We start from the raw sequence: 20,212 nt of genomic DNA, 5'->3' as shown, positions 1-20,212 counted from the left end.
CCAGGCAGGGAGACGGTCCTGGGATCCGTGGAGGAGGCAGCTGTGTCAGGCAGGGAGATGGTCCTGGGATCCGTGGAAGAGGCAGCCATACCAGGCAGGGAGATGGTCCTGGGATCCGTGGAGGAGGCAGCTACACCAGGCAGGGAGATGGTCCTGGGATCCGTGGAGGAGGCAGCTACACCAGGCAGGGAGACGGTCCTAGAGCCATGATGTGTGCATCAGAGGCACCCAGAGAGAATAGGAGCTGCCAGAAAAACACAAGGAAGCCCAGAAACTCAGAGAGCACAAATGAATCACAGTTTTTATTGTGTGAATATGCTAAATATCCTACAATGAATATTCACTTGTAATAAGAAAAGCAGTCAGCTTTAAAGTCATGATTTCCTGGAATTACAGAAAGAAATAAAAACAAAGACACAACTCCCCTCCCCACAAGCAGAGCAGAGTCTTGGTGGTGGGCGCTCCCCTGCTTCAGGGGTGCTCCTGCTTCAGGAGTTCACTTGGCTCAGTTACAGCAGCAGGTTCTGATGCTGCAAAGCTCAGAGCATAAAGGCTAAGGACGCTGGCTCAGAGCCCTTACTGCGTGTGTGCATGTCTGTGTGTGCACATGTGCATGTATGGGTGTGTGTGCATGGCTGGGGGTGGGAGGATGGGTGCACATGACTGTGTGAGTGCGTGTGGTATATGTGAGTGGGCATGCATAGCTGGATGTGCATGATTGTGTGTGTGAGTGTGGGTGCATGACTGTGTGTGTGTGGGTGGGTGTGCATGACTACCTGAGTATGTGTGGTATATGTGTGGGTGGGTGTTCATGGCTGGGTGTGCATGACTGCGTGTGTGTGTGCATGTGTGGGTGGGTACACATGACTGTGAGTGTGTGTAGTATATGTGTGGGTGAGTGTGCATGATTGTGTGTGCATGACTGCATGTGTAGGTGAGTACATATGACTGCATGCATGTGTGCATGTGAGTGGGTGCACATGACTGTGAATGCATGTGGGTATATGTGTGGGTGGGTGTGGATGACTGTGGGTGCACATGTGTACATATGGGTATGTGTGCATAGTTGGGTGTGCATGACTGCACGTGTGTGGGTGGGTCCACCTGACTGCGTGTGTGTGCATGTGTGAGTAGGTGCACATGACTTCCTGCATGCATGTGGTATATGTGTGGGTGAGTGTGATTGGGTGCGTGTGCATGTGTGAGTGAACATGACAGTGCATGTGTGTGTGCATGACTGTCTGTACACGTGTGTGTGCATTGTGTGTCTCACACCACATTGGTTCTGCTCAGGTGCTCTGCAAAATGTCTGCAATCTGATTTCTCCAAGTCTGAAAGGTCAAATATGCACCATCAACAGAACAGAGGGCCTCTTAAACAGATAAATGCTCCCCAGACCAGATGCATGCCCAGCTTCCATGCAGGAATTAGCGTATTTCCTGCAACACCAGGCCTGGCAGAGCTAGGCAAAATCACCCAGGGTCTGGAGTTGCCAGAATGCAACTTCTGCCACTGACATCATCATCATGGCTGAGAACTGCCTTCTCAGACCACGCAAAAAATCCCCCAAATAAACTTCCTGGGAAGTAGTAAAGAAGTTCATTGTACCTAAGTTAGGAGGTGACCAATCCTAAATGGTAACTGAATTCCTTGTGATGTCTTACAAATCCTCTGCTTTCTAACTCCGTAAATTATTTGTGCTTTTCCCTGGAGCTCTTCTGAGAATTTCCTTTAGAGAGCATTTGACTCGGAAGCAGTCAGCATCAGACCACCCCAGGACACCTCATGGTGAACTGTGCAATAAGCAACAAAATCTCAATAAAGCTAAAAACATCAGCAGAGAAAAGACCTTGAAGAATCTGCTTCCTCAGCCACAGAGCCAGCACAGCCAGAAAGCAACTCTCAGAGCTGAAAAGCAACAGGTTTGCAGAGAATGAGGAAATGCAAGAAAGGCGGGCCATGCAAAACGTCCACCTGTGTCTGTAAATGGCAGACACCCACCGCGACATCCAGATGCACTGGGGGGTCTGGCCACGCAGAGGGAGAGCCCAGAGGGGGACCACACAGCATTCACATCTGGTGGCTCTGGCCCCCTGGACACTGTCCCCTCGAAGCCTGGGGCAGAGGAGAAACCTCTTCCCTACACATAGAAGGCATCTCCACAAGGAGCTGTCTCGACAGCATGACCATAGAAATCAGTCCTCAGGACCCTGGAACCAGCACCAGGAATGCCAGCCCTGGTTCTCCAAGATGGCAGCATTCCTCCCACATCTGCCGCAAGGGGCCACGCAAGGGAGCAGAGACATGGGAGTTACAGAGCACTCGGCTTCCCCACAAGGACCCGCTCAGGTAAGAGCAGCCGGCATCAAGTAGGAGGATTCATGTATGTAGTCACCACACAGAGACACAGACATATGCATGCACAGACACACACACACATACACACATGCACACACACCACAGAGATGCAGACATATGCACAGACATGCACACATATGCACACACATGCATGTACACATATGCACACATACCACCTAGAGACATGCACACATAGACATACACATACACACATATGCACACACATCACAGACACAGACATATGCACACACACACACACACATACACATGCACACATATGCCCACACATCACACAGAGACAGACATATGCGTTGTGGGGGCGGCGGGGACAGCGGCGGGGAGGTGGCAGGGTCGTAAGCCAGGGGTGTCGGCTGGCTCTTGTCTGTGCCAGGAGAGGCAGGAAGGGCTTCCCAGGACCTCCAGAGGGAGTGTGGGCCTGCTCACAGCTCCATCTTAGCCCCGTGAGCCCTATCTTTGACTCAGACCCCGGAGCTGTAAGAGGGTAAGCGTGTGTATGTTAGGCTTCCATGCACAACAGTACCCTGAGGGTTCAAGCATCCTGGACGCCTCCTTGCTGGGTGTGCAAGGATCTTCCAGGGCTGCTGTGCTGCAATTGCTTAAGGGAATCACGTCCAGATCCCTGATTTCCAGATGCAACCTCCCCTGTGGACAGGGCCCCAGCTCCACTGCGTCCCCTTCCCACCTGACTGCCACCAAGAGGGGCCAACCCCATCCCAGCCCAGCTTAAGGGAATCACGTCCAGATCCCTGATTTCCAGATGCAATCTCTCCCACAGTAGATCTGGCTGTGGACAGGGCCCCGGCTCCACTGCGTCCCCTTCCCACCTGACTGCCACCAAGAGGGGCCAACCCCATCCCAGCCCAGCCTTCCTGGGGCGCAGCTCTCCCTGCATGACCCTCAGGCCCTGAACACAGAAGCAGCCACAGAGCACAGGGCAAGGCCAGACTCCGGGTGAGAATCCTGGTTTCTGTGCCCGCCCAGGAGATCTGTACCAGCTTTCTCCTCATCCACGCCCAGCGGCCAGGGCAGGCGGACCCAGAGGGAAGGTCGTCACTGGACACCTCCCCACGTCCTAACAGTTCTGACAGAAGCCGGACCCATTCCACCAACTGCTTTGAAAATAAGGACTGGCCCCCAGCCAGGTCACCCGCATCTGTTCGGTGAACTCCAGCCAAGCCTTGCCAGGCACCACATTCAGAGTCACCACAGCCTCGTGTCAGGGGTCATCACCGCTGCCGTGCCAGACGAGGACACCAAGGCTCCAGGCAGCAGCGTGAGCAGCCCAGGGTCACACAGCCGGCGGCGGCAGAGACGGGGCCAGACCCAGCCCCCGCCAAGCTCACACACGGCCTGTGCGCCCCGAGTCCTGGACGGAAGGACCTCGTCTGCGGATGCCCCGTCCCGTGGTAAATGCACTAAAGGGCACGCGTTGTGCTGCTGCGTCTCCAGAAGGGATACTCTTTCCAACCACACCAAAAGTATTTCAGATGCAAACCTGACATGGTCACGTTTCTGAAAACTCTTTGAGGGCTACACGAGCAAAACATGTTGAGAGCTGGGACCTCAGGCCTTCGCGCCAGACATGGAAACCGAAGCCATCCCTGAACAATCTCAGCACTGCTGTGGCCCCGAGCGGACCCCCAAAGCCCGTGTGCTTAATGGCAGGGCAGGGACGCTGGCCAGGGTCTGGCGTCCCTGGAACCCCTCCCGCCCCAGGGCCCAAGCCGGTGGCCTGCGGTGCCCCTCCTGCCATCCCAGATCAGCTCCACAGGGGCGGTCGCCAGGGATCAGGGTATTTTTTAAATGTAACTGACTTTAGCTCTTCAAAAGGCCATCAGGAGATAAGGAAATCTGTCTTCCGCCAGACTGAAGATAATTAGAGAGACCGGATAAATTGTTATTGACTGTAAGGAGATAATGCCTCAGAACCGCTAGAAAAAATGCCTGCTGTCCTTCCTAATTCCAAACTCCTTCCTGCTTAGAGGAGAATGTTTACAGTGCCCCAAGTGCCCCGAGTCCTACCTTGACTTCCTTTTCATGAACAGGGATCCTGTAAACCAGAAAGCATCTGAGTGAGACAGGCCTCCGTCCATTGAGAACTTCATTTGCCAAGGTTAAGGGCACGCGCAGGAGGCAGGTCTGGGCCTTTCTCCAAGAAGATTTTGAGGGTTTCGAGATTTTAAAGGGGAAACGCTGGCTTGCGGGGAAAGTGGGAGGGTTTGGTCGTGTGACTGAGCCCCCGTGTAGCAGGAGAGAGAACAGGCAGGACAATGGTGGATGACTCGTTCGTCTTGGGCTCAGAAAGTTGGACTTGCATGAGGCCAGGGGGACGCCGAGCAGCCGCTGGTGGAGACACTGAACCTCTGCTGGGCAGCTTCTGCTGGGAACGCAAGGAAAGGAGCTCGCTGCAGGGCTGGGCCTCGGCTTTACCTGTTTCCTTTGGCAGTGAATTCAGGCCCCCGGATTTTCCCCTTCATGCCCCCACTGCTGCCCAAGAAACCACAGAGATTCCTAAAAGTTTTCCACACCCTTCACAAGCTTCGGGCAAATCAGGGCCTGGGAGACAGGACGGACGTGGATGGAGCGCCTACTGTGTGCCTCACACTGTGGCTGCCGCATTCACGTTCTGCCCCATCCCATCCTTGCCATGTGGCGCCCATTTCCCAGATGACCAAACTGAGGCATGCAGAATTCAGCAACTTCTTTGGTGTCGAGTAGCTGGCTAATGGGAGAGACGAGATGTAACCCAGCTGAGTCTGATTCTAACCCTAACCACGTCTTCCAAAGGGAGAGCACACTCGGACCTGCACGTGCGCTTTCAGGTTAATCTGTCCCTCAGTCCACACACCTGTGCTGAGTCTCCTCCTGTACAGGATGCTAGACCAGCTGCTGAGATGAGTCAGGCCATTCCGCCCTTTAAGAACCTACAGTTGAAGTAGAAGCAAGAGACACGGAACCAGCAGTGACGACACAAAGCGGGCGGTGGCAACTGCCCTGCTGGAGAGGTAACGGAAGCCCAGGATGTGTCCAGCCCATGTGCAGACCAGGAGCTCACTGACCCACCAGCACTTCAGGCAGGGGCTGCCAACCGTGGCCTCATGTGAGGGGCCCCAGGGGCTGCCAAGGACCCAGATACTCAGGACACGGGCCTGAGCCCCACACACAAGTCTCTGGAGGGTGGATATTTGGAGCTCCCCAGGTGGTTCTCTTAGCAGCCAGGCCTGGGGTGGGGAGAGGAGCAGTGGGTGAGCCACTCCCTGTGGGGTCCGCAGTGGTTACAGGCATAGGCTGGTTGTCAGGCCTTGGAGGGTGGCACTGAGCGGGCAGAATTCCAGGAGGCTCTGAGGCAAGCCCTGACCCTAGCCCTAATCCTGGCCCTGACGACACCGCATCACAGCTAACCCTCCTGCAGCCCATAGTAGATTCTCCAGCACGAGCACCAGGGAGATGCCCTGTCCTGGAACCCATCCAGCACCTGCCCTGGGTGACAAGAGGGGCAGGCCCAGCCCCAGACACCAGGGCACGGGGCCTCTCCTCCTCCCGCCCCGTCTGCCTGCCAACCCCATGGGCCTCTCCCACACACACAGCTCCCGCACACAGGTATGCACACACACGTGCACACACACACTCACACTGGAACTGGCCCGGCCCAGGCTGTGCGGCATCGTGGTGGCTGGAGTGGGCGGGGCTAAGACATCGGCCATTGGCCACACATGCCCCTGTGTCCACTGCGGGGCTCCGGCAGCCTTTCACGGCCAGCATGCCAATGACCTTCAGAGAGGGTGGGCATCCTGTGTGGCCTGGTGCTCGTACCCCTGGGTCTGCAGCGTGGCCTGGCCGGGGAGCCACCAAGATCACCTGCTCCGGCTCCGGCTCCGCCGTCTCTCCATCCCATCCTCCCCAGGGAAGCCACTCCTCGTTTTCCATCCAGGCCTGTGAATCCCCTTCTTCCTCTTTCCCTGCTTCTTTCTCCTCTGGGTTTAGGCTTTGGAGAAACCAAGAATAAAGACCTGCCAGGAACTCCCACACGGGCCCCTCCCCGGAGCCCCAGATTCCACGGGCCCCCACTGGAATGGGGGAGGAAGTAGAGGAAGAACTTACAAGCAGCATCCAGAAATGCGAGCAGGATGATTCTAGACTCACCGGATTAGGCCCCCCAGGGCGGGCGATTAACCCTGATTCCCCCCGGAGAGAGGAGCCTCCCCCAGCACGCAGCCCTGGGCAGGGAAGGAGCTGCTGGGTCTGTGAGGGAATGGGCCTCCCTAGTGCTCTATGAGTCAAAAGCTGTGACTTTTTTGCATGAAAGTGGGGCCGCAGGAACTGGGGGTGGAGGTGGCCGTGGCACTACTGAGTTCAAAAGAAGCTCCTTGAGGGCAGGGACCTTCGCCCCAGTTCTTCCTTCCTCGGACGGGGCACTCCCTGAACAAAGGCCGCAGGAAGACCCTACCTGCCAAACTCTCAAACCCCGACCAGCACCTGCCAGGCTAGGGCCACGGGGACGCCTGGTCCTCTCCTGCCTGTGCCCACCACGGCCCCTGCCTGGACAATAGGACACAGGACACCCACGGGACCCACGGGGGCCCGACTGCTGGGAATAACTGTTGGCCTGGGCAGCTGCGTCAACAAGACTCAGACAATGACATGGCTCTATGAAGGTGGCAATTCCATGAACCGGGGAGCCCGGTCCCTCCGTTTGTTCAGAGCCACGGCATCCTGGCCCCAGCACAGGCGGGAGTCACCACGGAGGCACCCGTGCGTGCGTGTGTCCTGGCTCTCAGCTCTCAGGGATCAGTAGCACTGGTAGCAAAACATGACCCTTCCTGTAACCAAATATCCCATGAAATCGAGCAGGGGATGAATAATGTAAGTCGAGCCTTGAGGGAGCAGGAGGGACCGCCCCGCCTGTCTGCAGGCTGTGGGGTGACGGCAGGAAGGAGACAGGAGGTGCCCTCAGAGACATGAATTTTTCAAAATTGAGAACACTCCTTGGGCTTTGCCAGAAGGCCTCTGTCACCGTGTGACCCGGGACCGCTCCAGGGCTCTCGGCAGGAAAGACAGAATTACACCCCACGGGAAACCTGAAGCCCCCCCCCCCCCGCCCCCAGCCTTGGACTGGGCAACAGCGGCTCATCCAGTGCGTCCTGTCCTAGGTGAAATTTGTCTCAAGTGCAGAGCACAGCAGCCTCGGCATCGCCCCACTGAAGGGAGAGAGCCGCACCTTTGCAGCTGTGAAACCAGACCCGCTGGACAGTTGGCCTCCAAGCACACCATGCGTATCGGATACCCACAGCCCGGCCCCGGTGGCCGCGGGATTCCCGGGAACCACATGACGGGACAAGAGCTGAGGCTCAGCCAGTTGCCTCCACAAGGCCGGCAGGAGAACCCCCAGAGCTGAGGCTCCCCGAGCCATCCCACCCAGGCCAGCGGGAGAACCCCAGGTTCACTGCGCTTCAGACTGTAGTCCTCAAACCCCAGAACGACGCCGCACCCTTGGTAACATTCAGCCTTCAGCCCATTTGCCTCGGAAATGGAAAGGTTGAACTTGGAAGAACATTTCACTACCGTAATTGGGGGATTGGGTTTGGTTCTTTAAAAATCAAATCAAGCCTTCCTATCTTCATTTTAAATTGCCTCGATAGAACCCAAAGTCAAGCTCATATTTATTTTTAATTTCATGTCATGAAATTGAGGCTTTCTTTCAAAACTGCTCTTCCATTGACTGGCATAACGCCTGTAATCTGTTTTATTTGCAATTGAGGCCTGTTCAGGTGCCTAAACTCTCACAGAGGGGGCCAACACCCATTCAAAAACAAAACACAACGGGCCCCAGAGATGGCACAGCGTTTCCAGGACTCACTGTGGTGGAGCTCATGCTGAGGTCATCACACTCAGCAAACCCATGACTGCAGACAGACAGAAAGAAAGAACCGCCACTGTGACAACGTAATAATAAATAGTTGAGTGAAGGAATAAAATAAGAAGTGCTGGCCTGCAGCCTGTGTCCGATGATCAGACCTGGCCCCAAATGTCCCGCAAGAACGTCTCAGGCATGGCCCCCCAGACGCCAGCTGGCCCCATAGCAGCATCCACACTGAGCCCCATGGCCACTCCTGGGAAGCCCTGGCCCTCCCGGGAGGGGCCGCAGCAAGAGTCTGCCCCTTCTTTTCTCCAGATTGCTTTCGTCTAAAGAACCCCCTCTTCCCAGCCGCCCTGTCAACTGGTTCTGGAGAGACTGTGGGCTGGTGTCACAGCTTCCCCAGGCCTCACCACCCCATCCCATCCCGGGGGGCTTCTGCCCAGGGCGTCCGGCTGCCCTGAAGTGCAATGTCAGGGTGGTGAGAAGCCAGGGTGCTGGGCGCCACTGCAGCCCCAAGTCTCTGACCTCGTGTTCGCCTGATATTTAGCAGAGGTGCCCCTGAATCACATCTCAGCTGCTGCCATGACAGCTCAGCCTCTGTAAGTGACAATTCATCACAATTTTGAAATAGCCTCACAAAATCACATTTTTTTGTAATTCGGAAGCTTTTTCCTCAAATTCCAAAAGCACAAACTGCATGAATGTGATATAGAAGTGTTACTAGAGAAAGCAGATGATTAGAATAAATAGGTAAACAATCCCAGTGCTGCCAAGAAAAATATTCTTTAAATTCTAAGAGGTCTTAAAGCCTAGGAATTAACTCTGAAAACTGGATGGGTAGTTAAAATGTGGAATGAAAGGAAGATTAAATTGAGGTCATTAATTAGCTCATGCTGGTTAAATTTACAATGTCGGCAAAAAGAAAGCTTAAACATAACACACTATTAAAAAATGCCAGTATAGCAGTATAGTCATTAGAGAAAAATGTCAATTATGTGGAGAATGTTAATATTCTATTTCAGAGAATGATTTATTTTAATGTATATGATTGTATCTAGACTATGGACATGGTCTTTTTGTTGTTGTTGTTGTTGCTTTTAAAAGTAAAAGATTTTTGAAGTGGGAAAAAAAGAAATAGCTGCAATGAAAATTATAATCAGCTTTCATTATCAGCAGATATTGTAATCCCAAGTAGGATAAAGTAGATCCACACCTAGCCCACATTGCATCAAACTGTGAAGGCTGAGATGGAGAAAAAAAATCTTGCAAATAGCAAGAGAAACCCACTCATTCAGCTGAGGAGTGGCAGCATGACTGATTGCCAACTTCCACTCAGAAACTAACGACATCATAGGCAGGGAACCACGGGTTCAGTGCTGAGATCTCTCAGAGCTGTCAAGTAAGCATACAATACCCAGCTAAACTATCCTTCAGAAATGAAGGGCACTGGAGGCAGGGGAACCACAGATTCAATGCCACAGTGTCTCAGAGCTGTTAAGTAAGGAACAAGTACCCAGCTGAACTATCCTTCAGAAATGAAGGCAAATGAAGAAATTCCAAAATAGACAACAACTGAGAGAATCTATTTCCAGTAGACAAGAATATTATACAAGAAACACTAAAGGGAAATCCCCCAGGCTGAAATCCTGCAGCTGGAATGAAAGAAGCAGGTGCCCAGGGAGGCACATGGAGGGTGCTAACACAGGGGCTCAGAAGGCAGAGGGCTGGTGTTCTCAGGACCTGGGACTGGGGCCCTCTTGCTCAGCATGCCCTGGCCCCACAGAAGGTAACTGGAATCTACAGGGAGAAATAAAAGACACTGTAAATGGTAAATGTGTGGGTGAACACACAGACATGTAGATGGAATTGTTTCTCTTTTCTTCTCTTAATTTACTTACAAGACAGAAGATTGTATCCAGGCAGCAGCTTCGTGGGCTTGTGATGCATTTCAAGGCCCATCAGAAAATTTTATTGTTTTTTGTAATTACAAGAACATCATCAAGATGAATATGAACACAGGGCTGCAAAGTATCCACATAATGGCCCCAGTTCTTCAGAGGCCTCCACACGCCTCACACTAGTGCTTCTCACTGACCCTGACACCTCCTTGTCCTATGCAAGGCCCTCGTTATCCGACGATTTGTACAAGGCCTTGCACGTAGATGAACAGCTTTGTGGGGAAGAATGGAAAATGTTATAAATCTGATTTACGACAAATGTTGGGTCATTTGAGGACAAAGCCTTTGAGGAAATATTTGCCCCCTGAATCGGGCAGGTGTGGACTGAGTGCCCAGCACCACCACAGCGCACATGGGACATGAGAGGTGTATGCAGGTCCAGCCGTTTCTCCTCCAGTGGAGGCAACCAGAAGCAGATAGAAAGCAGGCAGAGAGAGATCTCTCTCCCAGAGAGAGAGATCCAAAATGGCCTATCGCTAGCAGCTCGGGATTGTAGCTCCCAGTGAAAGCGCAGAGAATGAGAAGACACCACACTTTCAGACAAATTTTTGTTGCTCACGCACCAGGAGATTCCCAGCGGAGGAGCCCCACGGGTCACCAGCACGACTCTTGTGGCCAGTGGGGCGGTTTTGCTGCTGCCTTGGTGCGGCGGTTCTTGCTGCAGAGTCAGAAAAGCACCATCAATCTTAACGCCGCTGTTTTGGCCAGCGCAGTGGGTTGCTGAGATTTAGCGCTGGGAATCAACAAGTTGGACGTCCACTCAGAAACCCAATTATAAAGACGATAATTATAAAGACCACAGATGGATAAATCCATAACAAAGGGAAGAAACCAGCCTAAAAAGGCTGAGAATACCCAAAATCAGAACGCCTCTCCCTCTACAGTGGATCACAGTTCCTCATCAGCAACAGAACAAGGCCTGATGGAGAAAGACTGTGTTCCATTAGCAGAAGCAGGCTTCAAAAGGTGGATGAGAAGAAACTTCAGTGAATTAAAAGAACTTGTTCTAACCCAATGCAAAGAAACTAAGAACTTTGAAAAAAGGTTTGACAAAATGTTAACAAGAATACACAATTTAGAGAGGAATATAAGTGAATTAATGGAATTGAAAAGCAAACACGAGAACTTTGCGAAGTATGCACAAGTTTTAACAGCCAAATTGATCAAACAGAAGAAAACATATCAGAGGCCAAAGACCAACTTAATGAAATAAAACGAGAAGACAAGATTAGAGAAAAAAGGATAAAAAGGAACGAGCAAAGTCTCCAAGAAATACGGGACTATGTGAAAAGACCTAATCTACGTTTGATGGGTGTACCCAAATCTGATGAAGAGAATCAATCCAAGCTGGAAAATACACTTCAGGATATTATTCAGGAAAACTTTCCCAACCTAGCAAGGCAGGACAATATTCAACTCCAGGTAATACAGAGAACACCACAAAGATATTCCTCAAGAAGACCAACCTCAAGGCACATAATCGCCAGATTCACCAGGGTTGAAATGAAGGAGAAAATACTGAGGGAAGCCAGAGAGAAAGGTCAGGTTACCCATAAAGGGAAGCCTATCAGACTCACAGCAGATCTCTCAGCAGAAACCCTACAAGACGGAAGAGAGTGGGGGCCAATATTCAACATCCTTAAAGAAAAGAACTTTCAACCCAGAATTTTACATCCAGCCAAACTAAGCTTCATAAGCGAAGGAAAAATAAAATCTTTTGTGAACAAGCAAGCACTCAGAGATTTCATCACCACCAGGCCTGCTTTACAAGAGCTTCTGAAAGAACCATTACAAATAGAAAGGAGCAACCAGTATCAGCCTTTCTAAAAAATACCAAAAAATAAAGAACATCAACATAATTAAGAACTTGCATCAACTAATGAGCAAAACAGCCAGCTAACATTAAATGGCAGTATCAAACTCACATATATTATTATTAATTCTAAATTTAAATCGACTAAATCTGCTAATCCAAAGACACAGGCAAAAAAAAAAGCCAAGACCCATCAGTATGCTACATCCAGACCCATCTCACATGCAAGGATACACAAAGACTCAAAACAAAGGGATGGAGAAAGATTTACCAACCAAATGGAGAGCAAAAATAAATAAATAAATAAAAAGCAGGAGTTGGAATTTTTGCCTCTGATAAAATAGACTTTAAAGCAACAAAGATCAAAAGAAGCAAAGAAGGATATTACATAATGATAAAAGGATCAATGTAACAAGAAGAGCTAAAGATCCTAAATATATACACACCCAATACAGGAATACCCAGATATATAAGACTTATAAAGAGACTTAGACTCCCACACAATAATAGTAGGAGACTTCAACATCAATATTAGACAGATCAATGAGACAGAAAATTAACAACGATATCCAGGGTTTGAACTCAGATCCAGAACAAGTAGACTTAATTAACATTTATAGAACTCTCCACTTTAAATACACAAAATATATGCTCATATCAGTACCACATCACACCTAATTACAGGTTTAAATGAAATATTGGTTGGCTGCTTGTTAGTTATTTTCTTCCCTCATTTTTTTTTCATGTCTATTATTAAGCACAATTATAGGCATACCCACTTTTAGACTGCATTCTAGCCCGGGCAATAAAGCAACTCTCCCGTTCTCTCTCCCTCTTCCTCTTCCTCTCTCTCCTTCATTTTTTTTTAATTCTATTTTTTTCTTTCTTTCTCTCTTTCTTTTTTCTTCTTCTAAAAAAGAAAGCAGGCAGGTCCCACAGGACAGCCCTGAGCCAGCGTGAGCAGCAGGTGAATCTGCCGGGTGCTCACTGTAACCAGGAGGACACGTGAGCCAGTGCAGACACCTGGGACTCAGCCCTGGCCAACAGTGCTTACATCTGCCAGCCATGTGGAGATGAAAATGAAGGCATGCCACATGCGTGTCTGTGTGCATCCGTGTGGGTGTGCACGTGTGTGCATTGGTGTGTGTGCATGTGTGTGCATTGGTGTGTGTGTGCATTGCTCTGTGTGTACATGTGCATGTGTGTGCATCGGTGTGTGTGCATTGCTGTGTGTACATGTGCATGTGTGTGCATCGGTGTGTGTGTGCATCGCTGTATGTGTGCATGTTTGTGCATCAGTGTGTGTGCATGTGTGTATATGTGTGCATCACTGTGTGCATGTGTGTGTGCATGTGTGTATATGTGTGCATTGCTGTGTGTGCATGGGTGTGTGTGTGCACATATGCGCATTGGCATGTGTGTGCATTGCTCTGTATGTGTGCATGTGTGTGCATCACTGTGTGTGCATCGGTGTGTGTGCATTGCTGTGTGTACGTGTGCACATGTGTGCATCACTGTGTGTGCATTGGTGTGTGTGCACGGAGGCTGAGGCTGGCCACAGAGAGCATGGCTGGCCTGCAGGCGGGTGGGCATGAGACACATGCACCTCTACCATCAGACACTGCAGCCCCACAGGAAGGAGGCACTGAAGCTTGTGGCATGTGGAACTGTGAAAGTCATGAGGCCCCACACACTGAGCCCTGTGGGAGGCTGGTGCTGCTCACAGGGCAGGTGTGCAGCTGCCTGGGTGGGGAGCATCAGGCAGGGGCCCCGGGCGGGGCCGGCAGTTTCCTAGCTCTGGAACCCGGCCGCCTCCCACCACCCGTGTCCCTGCAGGATAATTCACTCAGCATTCGTGATGTATTTTCTCCATGGGACACGAAGCTTTAGAAGTTTTTCAAAATAAAGTGACAATAGGGTTTTCGAATGCCTTGTATGAATACATGGGGCCAGTGTGAGTTTCATCAAGGGGTGAAACCACCGCTCGACTGACCCAAGAGACGGCGGAAGCCAAAAACGAAGCTGCTTCTGTGGCTTTATCCCAACAGGTGTGCCTGTGCAGTGGAACCACTGCTGATGTTACAGGTAAATATATCAGCTAAACAGCCTGGCCAGTTAACAAACAGAAAACTGTGGAACATCCCATTAAATCCAAATTTCAGAAAAATGATTAATATTTTCTAGAACAAGTCTGTTCCAAACACTGCATGGGATAGACTTACACTAAAAAATGATTCCTCATTTATCTGAAATTCAAATTTGTCGGGATGTCCTGCATCGTGTGTGGCAACCAGCCCTTAGACAGGCAGAGGGTCTTGCTGGGGACCTAGGGGGGCCACAGGGCTCCTCTTGGGCACTGGGGTCAGGCTACCCTACACCGCTGTGACTGTTCACAGCCCCTCCAAGTCCTCTGATCCCAGTAATGCCAGACGAGATTGCTCTCCCATCCAGGGTCATGGGAATGCAAGGCAGATTAAATGGGTTTAAAAAATCAGAAACGGAGTCCTTAATGTTCCAGAATGTAGTGAAGTGAGATTTACAGCCATTACCTAATCGATGTGTAACCTTCTAGAAAACGAAACAGGAGGACCGGGCGTGATGGCTCACGCCTGTAATTCTAGCACTTTGGGAGGCTGAGGCGGATGGATCACCTGAGGTCAGGAGTTCAAGACCCGCTTGGCCAACATGGTGAAACCTTGTCTCTACTAAAAATACAAAAATTAGCTGGGCGTGGTGGGGGCACCCGTAATCCCAGCTACTCGGGAGGCTGAGGCAGGAGAATCGCCTGAATCTAGAAGGCGGAGGTTGCAGTGAGCTGATATCACGTCACTGCCCTCCAGCCTGGGTGACAGAGCAAGACTCCATCTCAAAATAAAAAAAGAAAAGAAAACAGGAAGGGGAAAGAGTGGGCATGGAAACCCACCCAGCAGGCAGCTTCCCACGGGCCTCCCCGGGTGCTCAGGTGCACCCGGATGGGCAGATTTCGGTCAAGAAGCACCAGACACGCCACCGCTCCTCCCGAACACCCCAGGTCTCAGAAATATCAGACGCTCAGAGGCCAGGAGGTTTAGTCTGCAGTCTAGGTTTGCTTCCCAAGGACAGTCTCCAGGCGCATGAGGCACCTCCACAGGACACATGAAAGTCTCCACAAAACCAGCCCACTTGGAGCTCTGCTGGCATCTGTGGGAAGATGTCCTCCTAACCCTGGGGTGCGGCCGACTTGGGATCTGTGAGAAGATGCGCTCCTCACCCTGGGGAGCAGGAGCCTGCACAGAGAGACCTGGCAGAGGCCGAGGTCTGCCCCTCCCCAGAGGGGCTCAGGGCTGCAGCCAGGGGTCACCAACCCCTGACCTGGCCACAGCGCACCTCCCTCTGAGGAACATGGCTCCCTCCGGGAAGCCAAGGGTGAAGGTCTTGGGAGGCCCAAGCCAAGACTCTGTCCTGATCACACGGTCATTCGTTCACCAGTGCTGGAGGCTCCCTAAGAGTTTGCAGATTTTTGGCTTATTTCCTCCAGAGAGCATCTTAAGTCTTCTTAGTAAAATGGAGCAGAATGAGTGGACTATTCGGTCAGGGGCTCACAGCACCAGGGCGGGCGTCTGGTGGCTTGGCAAGCTGATTCAGGCTTTCTCCTCCTTGGGCCGCAAGGAGCCAGCATGATGGGGACCTGGGTGGAGGGAGCTGCGTGTCCCCTCGCTGGCAGACCCCAGGCTGGCACCACAGAGGCAGGCGGCCCCCACCGAGCCCTGCAGGTCCTTTTCCTCCGCGTGGGCTCTGGAGCATTGCCTAGGAAACCAGACACATCCCTGACTTGGAGGAGGAGCTGGAGTCCCTGGAGATGCCCTTCATGTCATCTGGCATCTGACCGTCCGAGCGCCACACATTCAGCTCGCCGAAGATGCCCGTCTCAATCATCTCCTCCTGCCAGGGGATGGGGCAGTTGCCAGTGGCGAATTCCTGAAAGAATTCTGTGTCTGTTTTGTCAAAGGCCACACCTTTGACAGTGGAAAAGGCACCCACGTCCTGAATATCCTTTGCGTAGACAGTTTTGGAATCTGGGATGAAAGGGGGTATCAGCATCCCTGTGGGAGACAAAAAACACAGACGAAAGGCACCTCGCGCGGGGAAGGAAGCGCCGTTTAGCCAAAAAGCCTCCCCCTGCAGCTCCGAGACGCACAGAGGCCTGGGGCCGCTCTTCCTTGGGGAAGTGTCTCGGCAGCTGACAGAGAAAACCCGGTGTGCCTGGAAGGCCCTGGGTTCCCCTGAGACCACGTGGTTGGGGCACGAGTGGCTGGAAGAAGCCCCAGGTCCCAGGGCCCATTTTGGAGGCTTCTTGTGAAAGGAGCCAGTGCTCACGTTTGCCTCCTCGGGAGGCTCCCGTAAAGCCTCATCAAGAAGCGGTCTCCCAGCACCTCCCCCAGCACCCCTTCCCTGGGACCCCGTCCCCACTGGGGCTTCCCCTGCCCACTCTGAAGACCCCAGACACCAGGCACTCGAGCACATGCTCCAGGGAACTTGGCAGCTCCCTCCCAAACCAGCAACCCTCCCTGACGCACCCCAGCCCCTGATGGTCAGACAGAGTGGGTCACAGACATCCCCAGTGGGCGGGTGGGCCCCTCCTCTCCGTGCACTGACCCAGACCCGGCCGGCCCATGCTGGCCACCAGAGAGCCTCTGCAGCAGCCTCAGCACCGTCTGCCTGCACCGGGAAACCCTGCACGGCTGCCACGTGGTTCCTCCTCTCAGCTCCTCCTCAGCCTCAGCACCCCGGGCTCAAACCTTTCTGTGGCTCAGACTTCCTTACGGGGCAGGCCTGGCCCCTCCTTGCCTTGTAACCCTTGGAGCCCCCTTGGGTTCCCTGGCCACAGCCATCGTTGCCTCGCTGGGCCTGCCTGGGGCACTGTCTGGCAGTCACTGCTGCAGCCCTGAGGTACGGAAGCGACATCACTTTCAGAGCATCTCCTGCTCCCGGCTCACCGTGGTCCTATCCTCACCTGAGTCAGTCACACTGTGCACGTGGCCTACCCCTTCCACCTGATCACAGGGTCCTAGACGGCACGGCTGCGTCTCAGACACACTAGTGCACGAACACCGACACGTGTGCACATGCACACACACACGTGCACACATGCACACACCCACACATGCACACATGGACACACACACTCATACATGCATGCACACACACATGCAGACATGCGCACACATCCACACATGCATGCATGCACACGCATTCACGCATGCACACATGCACACACACCCACACATGCACACACACACACATGCACATGTACATACATGCATGCACACACATTCACACCCGCACACACCCACACACATACATGCACACGTGCACACACACATGCATGCACACATGCACACACACACATAGTATCTTGCACATCAATTTGACAAGCACGTGCTGGTGGGTGGGTGACTGTCTCCTGGGCCACCAGCCTGAGCCGCCAGCCTCCATGTGATCACGGGCTCCCTGCAGCACCGGGCACGTGGCAGAAGGTTTGGGTCTTGAGGCTGCAGCGCAGCCAGTGTGTTTCCTGCCTCCCATCGCACCCAGAGCCCTCCAGCCCGATGCCAGCTCCATCGGCTGTTCCTGTGGCTAGCAGGATGAGTGGAGAACTGGGGGCCTTGCCGGGGGGCAGAGGGGAAGCCTCGGGGGTCTCCGGCACTCCTCCCTGCCGACTCGCAGGCCGGACCGGGCAGACCCCCGAGGGCCACGCAGCACAGACCCCTGCCCTCTCTGGGGCCGAGGTGCCCAGCAGTACCGGCCTCCAGCTGCCTCCAGTTAATGTCCTTGAAGAGGGGGTGGGCACGGAGCCTGTCGCAGGTCTGGTCCTGGAACCCCAGGCGCTTCTCGGGGTCCTTCTCCAGCAGCGCCTCGCAGAAGTCCTTGCTGGCCTGGCTGAACTTGTCGGGGTACTTCACAGGCTCCTCGAGGATCCGCTGCTTCAGCTCCTTGTTCTCCACCTGCAGGGACACGCGTCACCTCAGACCTGCCGGACCCGCCACCCTTGGGCGGTCAGACCAGACCACAGCTCCTCCCACGCGGGTGGGGGACCCGGGAGGCCCCGCGTCCCTCCCCACAGCTCCTCCCACGCGGGTGGGGGACCCGGGAGGCCCCGCGCCCCTCCCCACAGCTCCTCACACGAGGGTGGGGGACCCGGGAGGCCCCGCGCCCCTCCCCACAGCTCCTCACACGAGGGTGGGGGACCCGGGAGGCCTCGCGTCCTTCCCCACAGCTCCTCCCACGCAGGTGGGGGACCTGGGAGGCCCCGCGTCCCTCCCCACAGCTCCTCCCACGCGGGTGGGAGACCCGGGAGGCCCCGCGTCCCTCCCCACAGCTCCTCCCACGCGGGTGGGGGACCCGGGAGGCCCCGCGCCCCTCCCCACAGCTCCTCCCACGTGGGTGGGGGACCCGGGAGGCCTCGTGTCCTTCCCCAGCACAGCAGCACTTGAGGCTCCAGTCTCAGGAATGGAATCCTAAAGGTGAAGCTCTCAGGAGCCACAGGTGAGTGCCATGCATTTTGGGAACTCTGGCTGACCCATCCCTGGCACAGCCACACCCACCGAGGGAAGCAGCAGCAACAGGAAACCGAAGGCCAGCATGGACCCAGCCCAGCAGCAGCCTCCGCTTTCACTCCGCCCTGGTGGACAGAAGGCCGCAGTGGCTCTGTCGCCTTCAGGAGCTCCGCCAAGGTCTCCCTTCCACACCACACAGGCCCCACTGGTGGGCACGGTGTGAAAGGCGCTGCCCAGCCCCCAAGGCCCCCGGGTCAGGCCATCGACGCCCCTCCCACACGCGTCCCCTTGCCCTGGCAGCCCATGCCTGTGCCACGTCCCACAGACACAGAGTGGCCACTCGCATGCTAGCGTCCCGAAACCACACTGCTCCGAAACCTGTCCTGGCTCCGAAACAGGCCACACGTCCAGGGAGGTGAGGAGGGAGAGGGGTGGGCAGGGCCCAGGTGGGGTGGAGGTGGGCAGGGAAGGGCCGCACCTCAAGGCAGCCCAACGGGACTCCGAGACGGCCCCTCCTGGCTCTGTGGGCCACCCCCTCGGTCAAATGAGAGGCAGCCCAACCCTAAGCTCTGAGTCCCCTCACAGGGAAGAAGCCAGCCTTGCTCCACGCATCCTGAAGAGGGGACTGGCACCTGCAGATGTTATCTCTGTTTGTGGCTCTGGTGGCCTGGGAGCCGGGGGCACCCCGGGAGGCGCTCAGGGGAGACGCGGCAGCCCCCTAGGCGTCCACACTCCTGGACATTCAGAGCAGCTGGCCCCATAGTGGGCAGCGGGCTCTTGGCATCTGAGGAGAAGGGGAGCCAGTTCTTCTGCAACAGCGAGGGATGAGACCCACCCCGTGTTCCCAAGAGCCCCGGCCTCGGCAGCGTCTAGAGAATCAGTCCCCACCCCATGAAGGTTTGCCCCGCTCCCCAGGGTCCAGGGCCACGGTGGGATAAGTCACCCTCCCTCCTCTGGCCTGCCAGGAGGGACCAACCCCAGCATGGCCCTCAGAGGCTGAGTGGTGGCATGCTCTGCAGTGGGAGGGTCTGCGTGCTCTGAGGCACAGGGTGACTTGGAGTCCCACAGCCCCTCCACCTGCAGGCCTTGGAGGCGTTACCCATCAAGCCAGAACAGCATCGCCCAGGAGCAAGACCCTGGGACGTGAGTCTGTGCCCGCTCCCAGGCCCCGCACAACAACTCCCAGGCCAGGCCGCCTCCTACCTTCTCTCCACGGGCTCGGAAGGGTCCTCTGGCCACAATCATCTCATACAAGGTGACCCCCAGGGCAAAGTAGTCCACGGAGAAGTCATACTCCTCACCCCGCAGGAGCTCGGGGGCCATGAAACCTGCCAGCAAGGGACATTGTGGGTTCAGAGGTGGCCACGTCCCCAGGGGACACTCGCCCCGGCCATTGCAGGGACATTGTGGGTTCAGAGGTGGCCACGTCCCCAGTGGACACTCGCCCCGGCCATTGCAGGGACATTGTGGGTTCAGAGGCAGCCAGGTCCCTGGTGAGTGCTTGTCCTGGCCATTGCAGGGACATTGTGGGTTCAGAGGCAGCCAGGTCCCTGGTGAGTGCTTGTCCCGGCCATTGCAGGGACATTGTGGGTTCAGAGGCAGCCACGTCTCCAGCGGGCACTCACCCCGGCCACTGCAGGGACATTGTGGGTTCAGAGGCTGCCACGTC

The 20,212-nt window shown here is 54.4% G+C and overlaps 1 protein-coding gene across 1 annotated transcript in view; it reads right to left on the bottom strand.

Moving 5' to 3' along the window:
* Positions 1-15,489: 15,489 nt before the first annotated feature.
* The window catches only part of GRK1 (G protein-coupled receptor kinase 1), an 18,708-nt gene continuing 13,985 nt past the window's right edge, over positions 15,490-20,212 (bottom strand). Inside the window, exons 5-7 of the mRNA XM_037735295.1 lie at positions 19,747-20,176; positions 17,790-17,991; positions 15,490-16,089 (exon numbers count right to left, since the gene is read on the bottom strand). Of these exons, the coding sequence (XP_037591223.1) occupies positions 15,794-16,089; positions 17,790-17,991; positions 19,747-20,176 (928 nt within the window). The 3' untranslated portion in view covers positions 15,490-15,793. The remainder of the gene's footprint in view (positions 16,090-17,789; positions 17,992-19,746; positions 20,177-20,212) is intronic.

This window comes from Cebus imitator, unplaced genomic scaffold, assembly GCF_001604975.1.
Source record: "Cebus imitator isolate Cc_AM_T3 unplaced genomic scaffold, Cebus_imitator-1.0 Scaffold773, whole genome shotgun sequence".
Lineage (NCBI taxonomy): Eukaryota > Metazoa > Chordata > Mammalia > Primates > Cebidae > Cebus > Cebus imitator.
The sequence above is the reverse complement of the archived record's forward strand: the minus strand, read 5'-3'. Positions and strand labels throughout refer to the sequence as shown.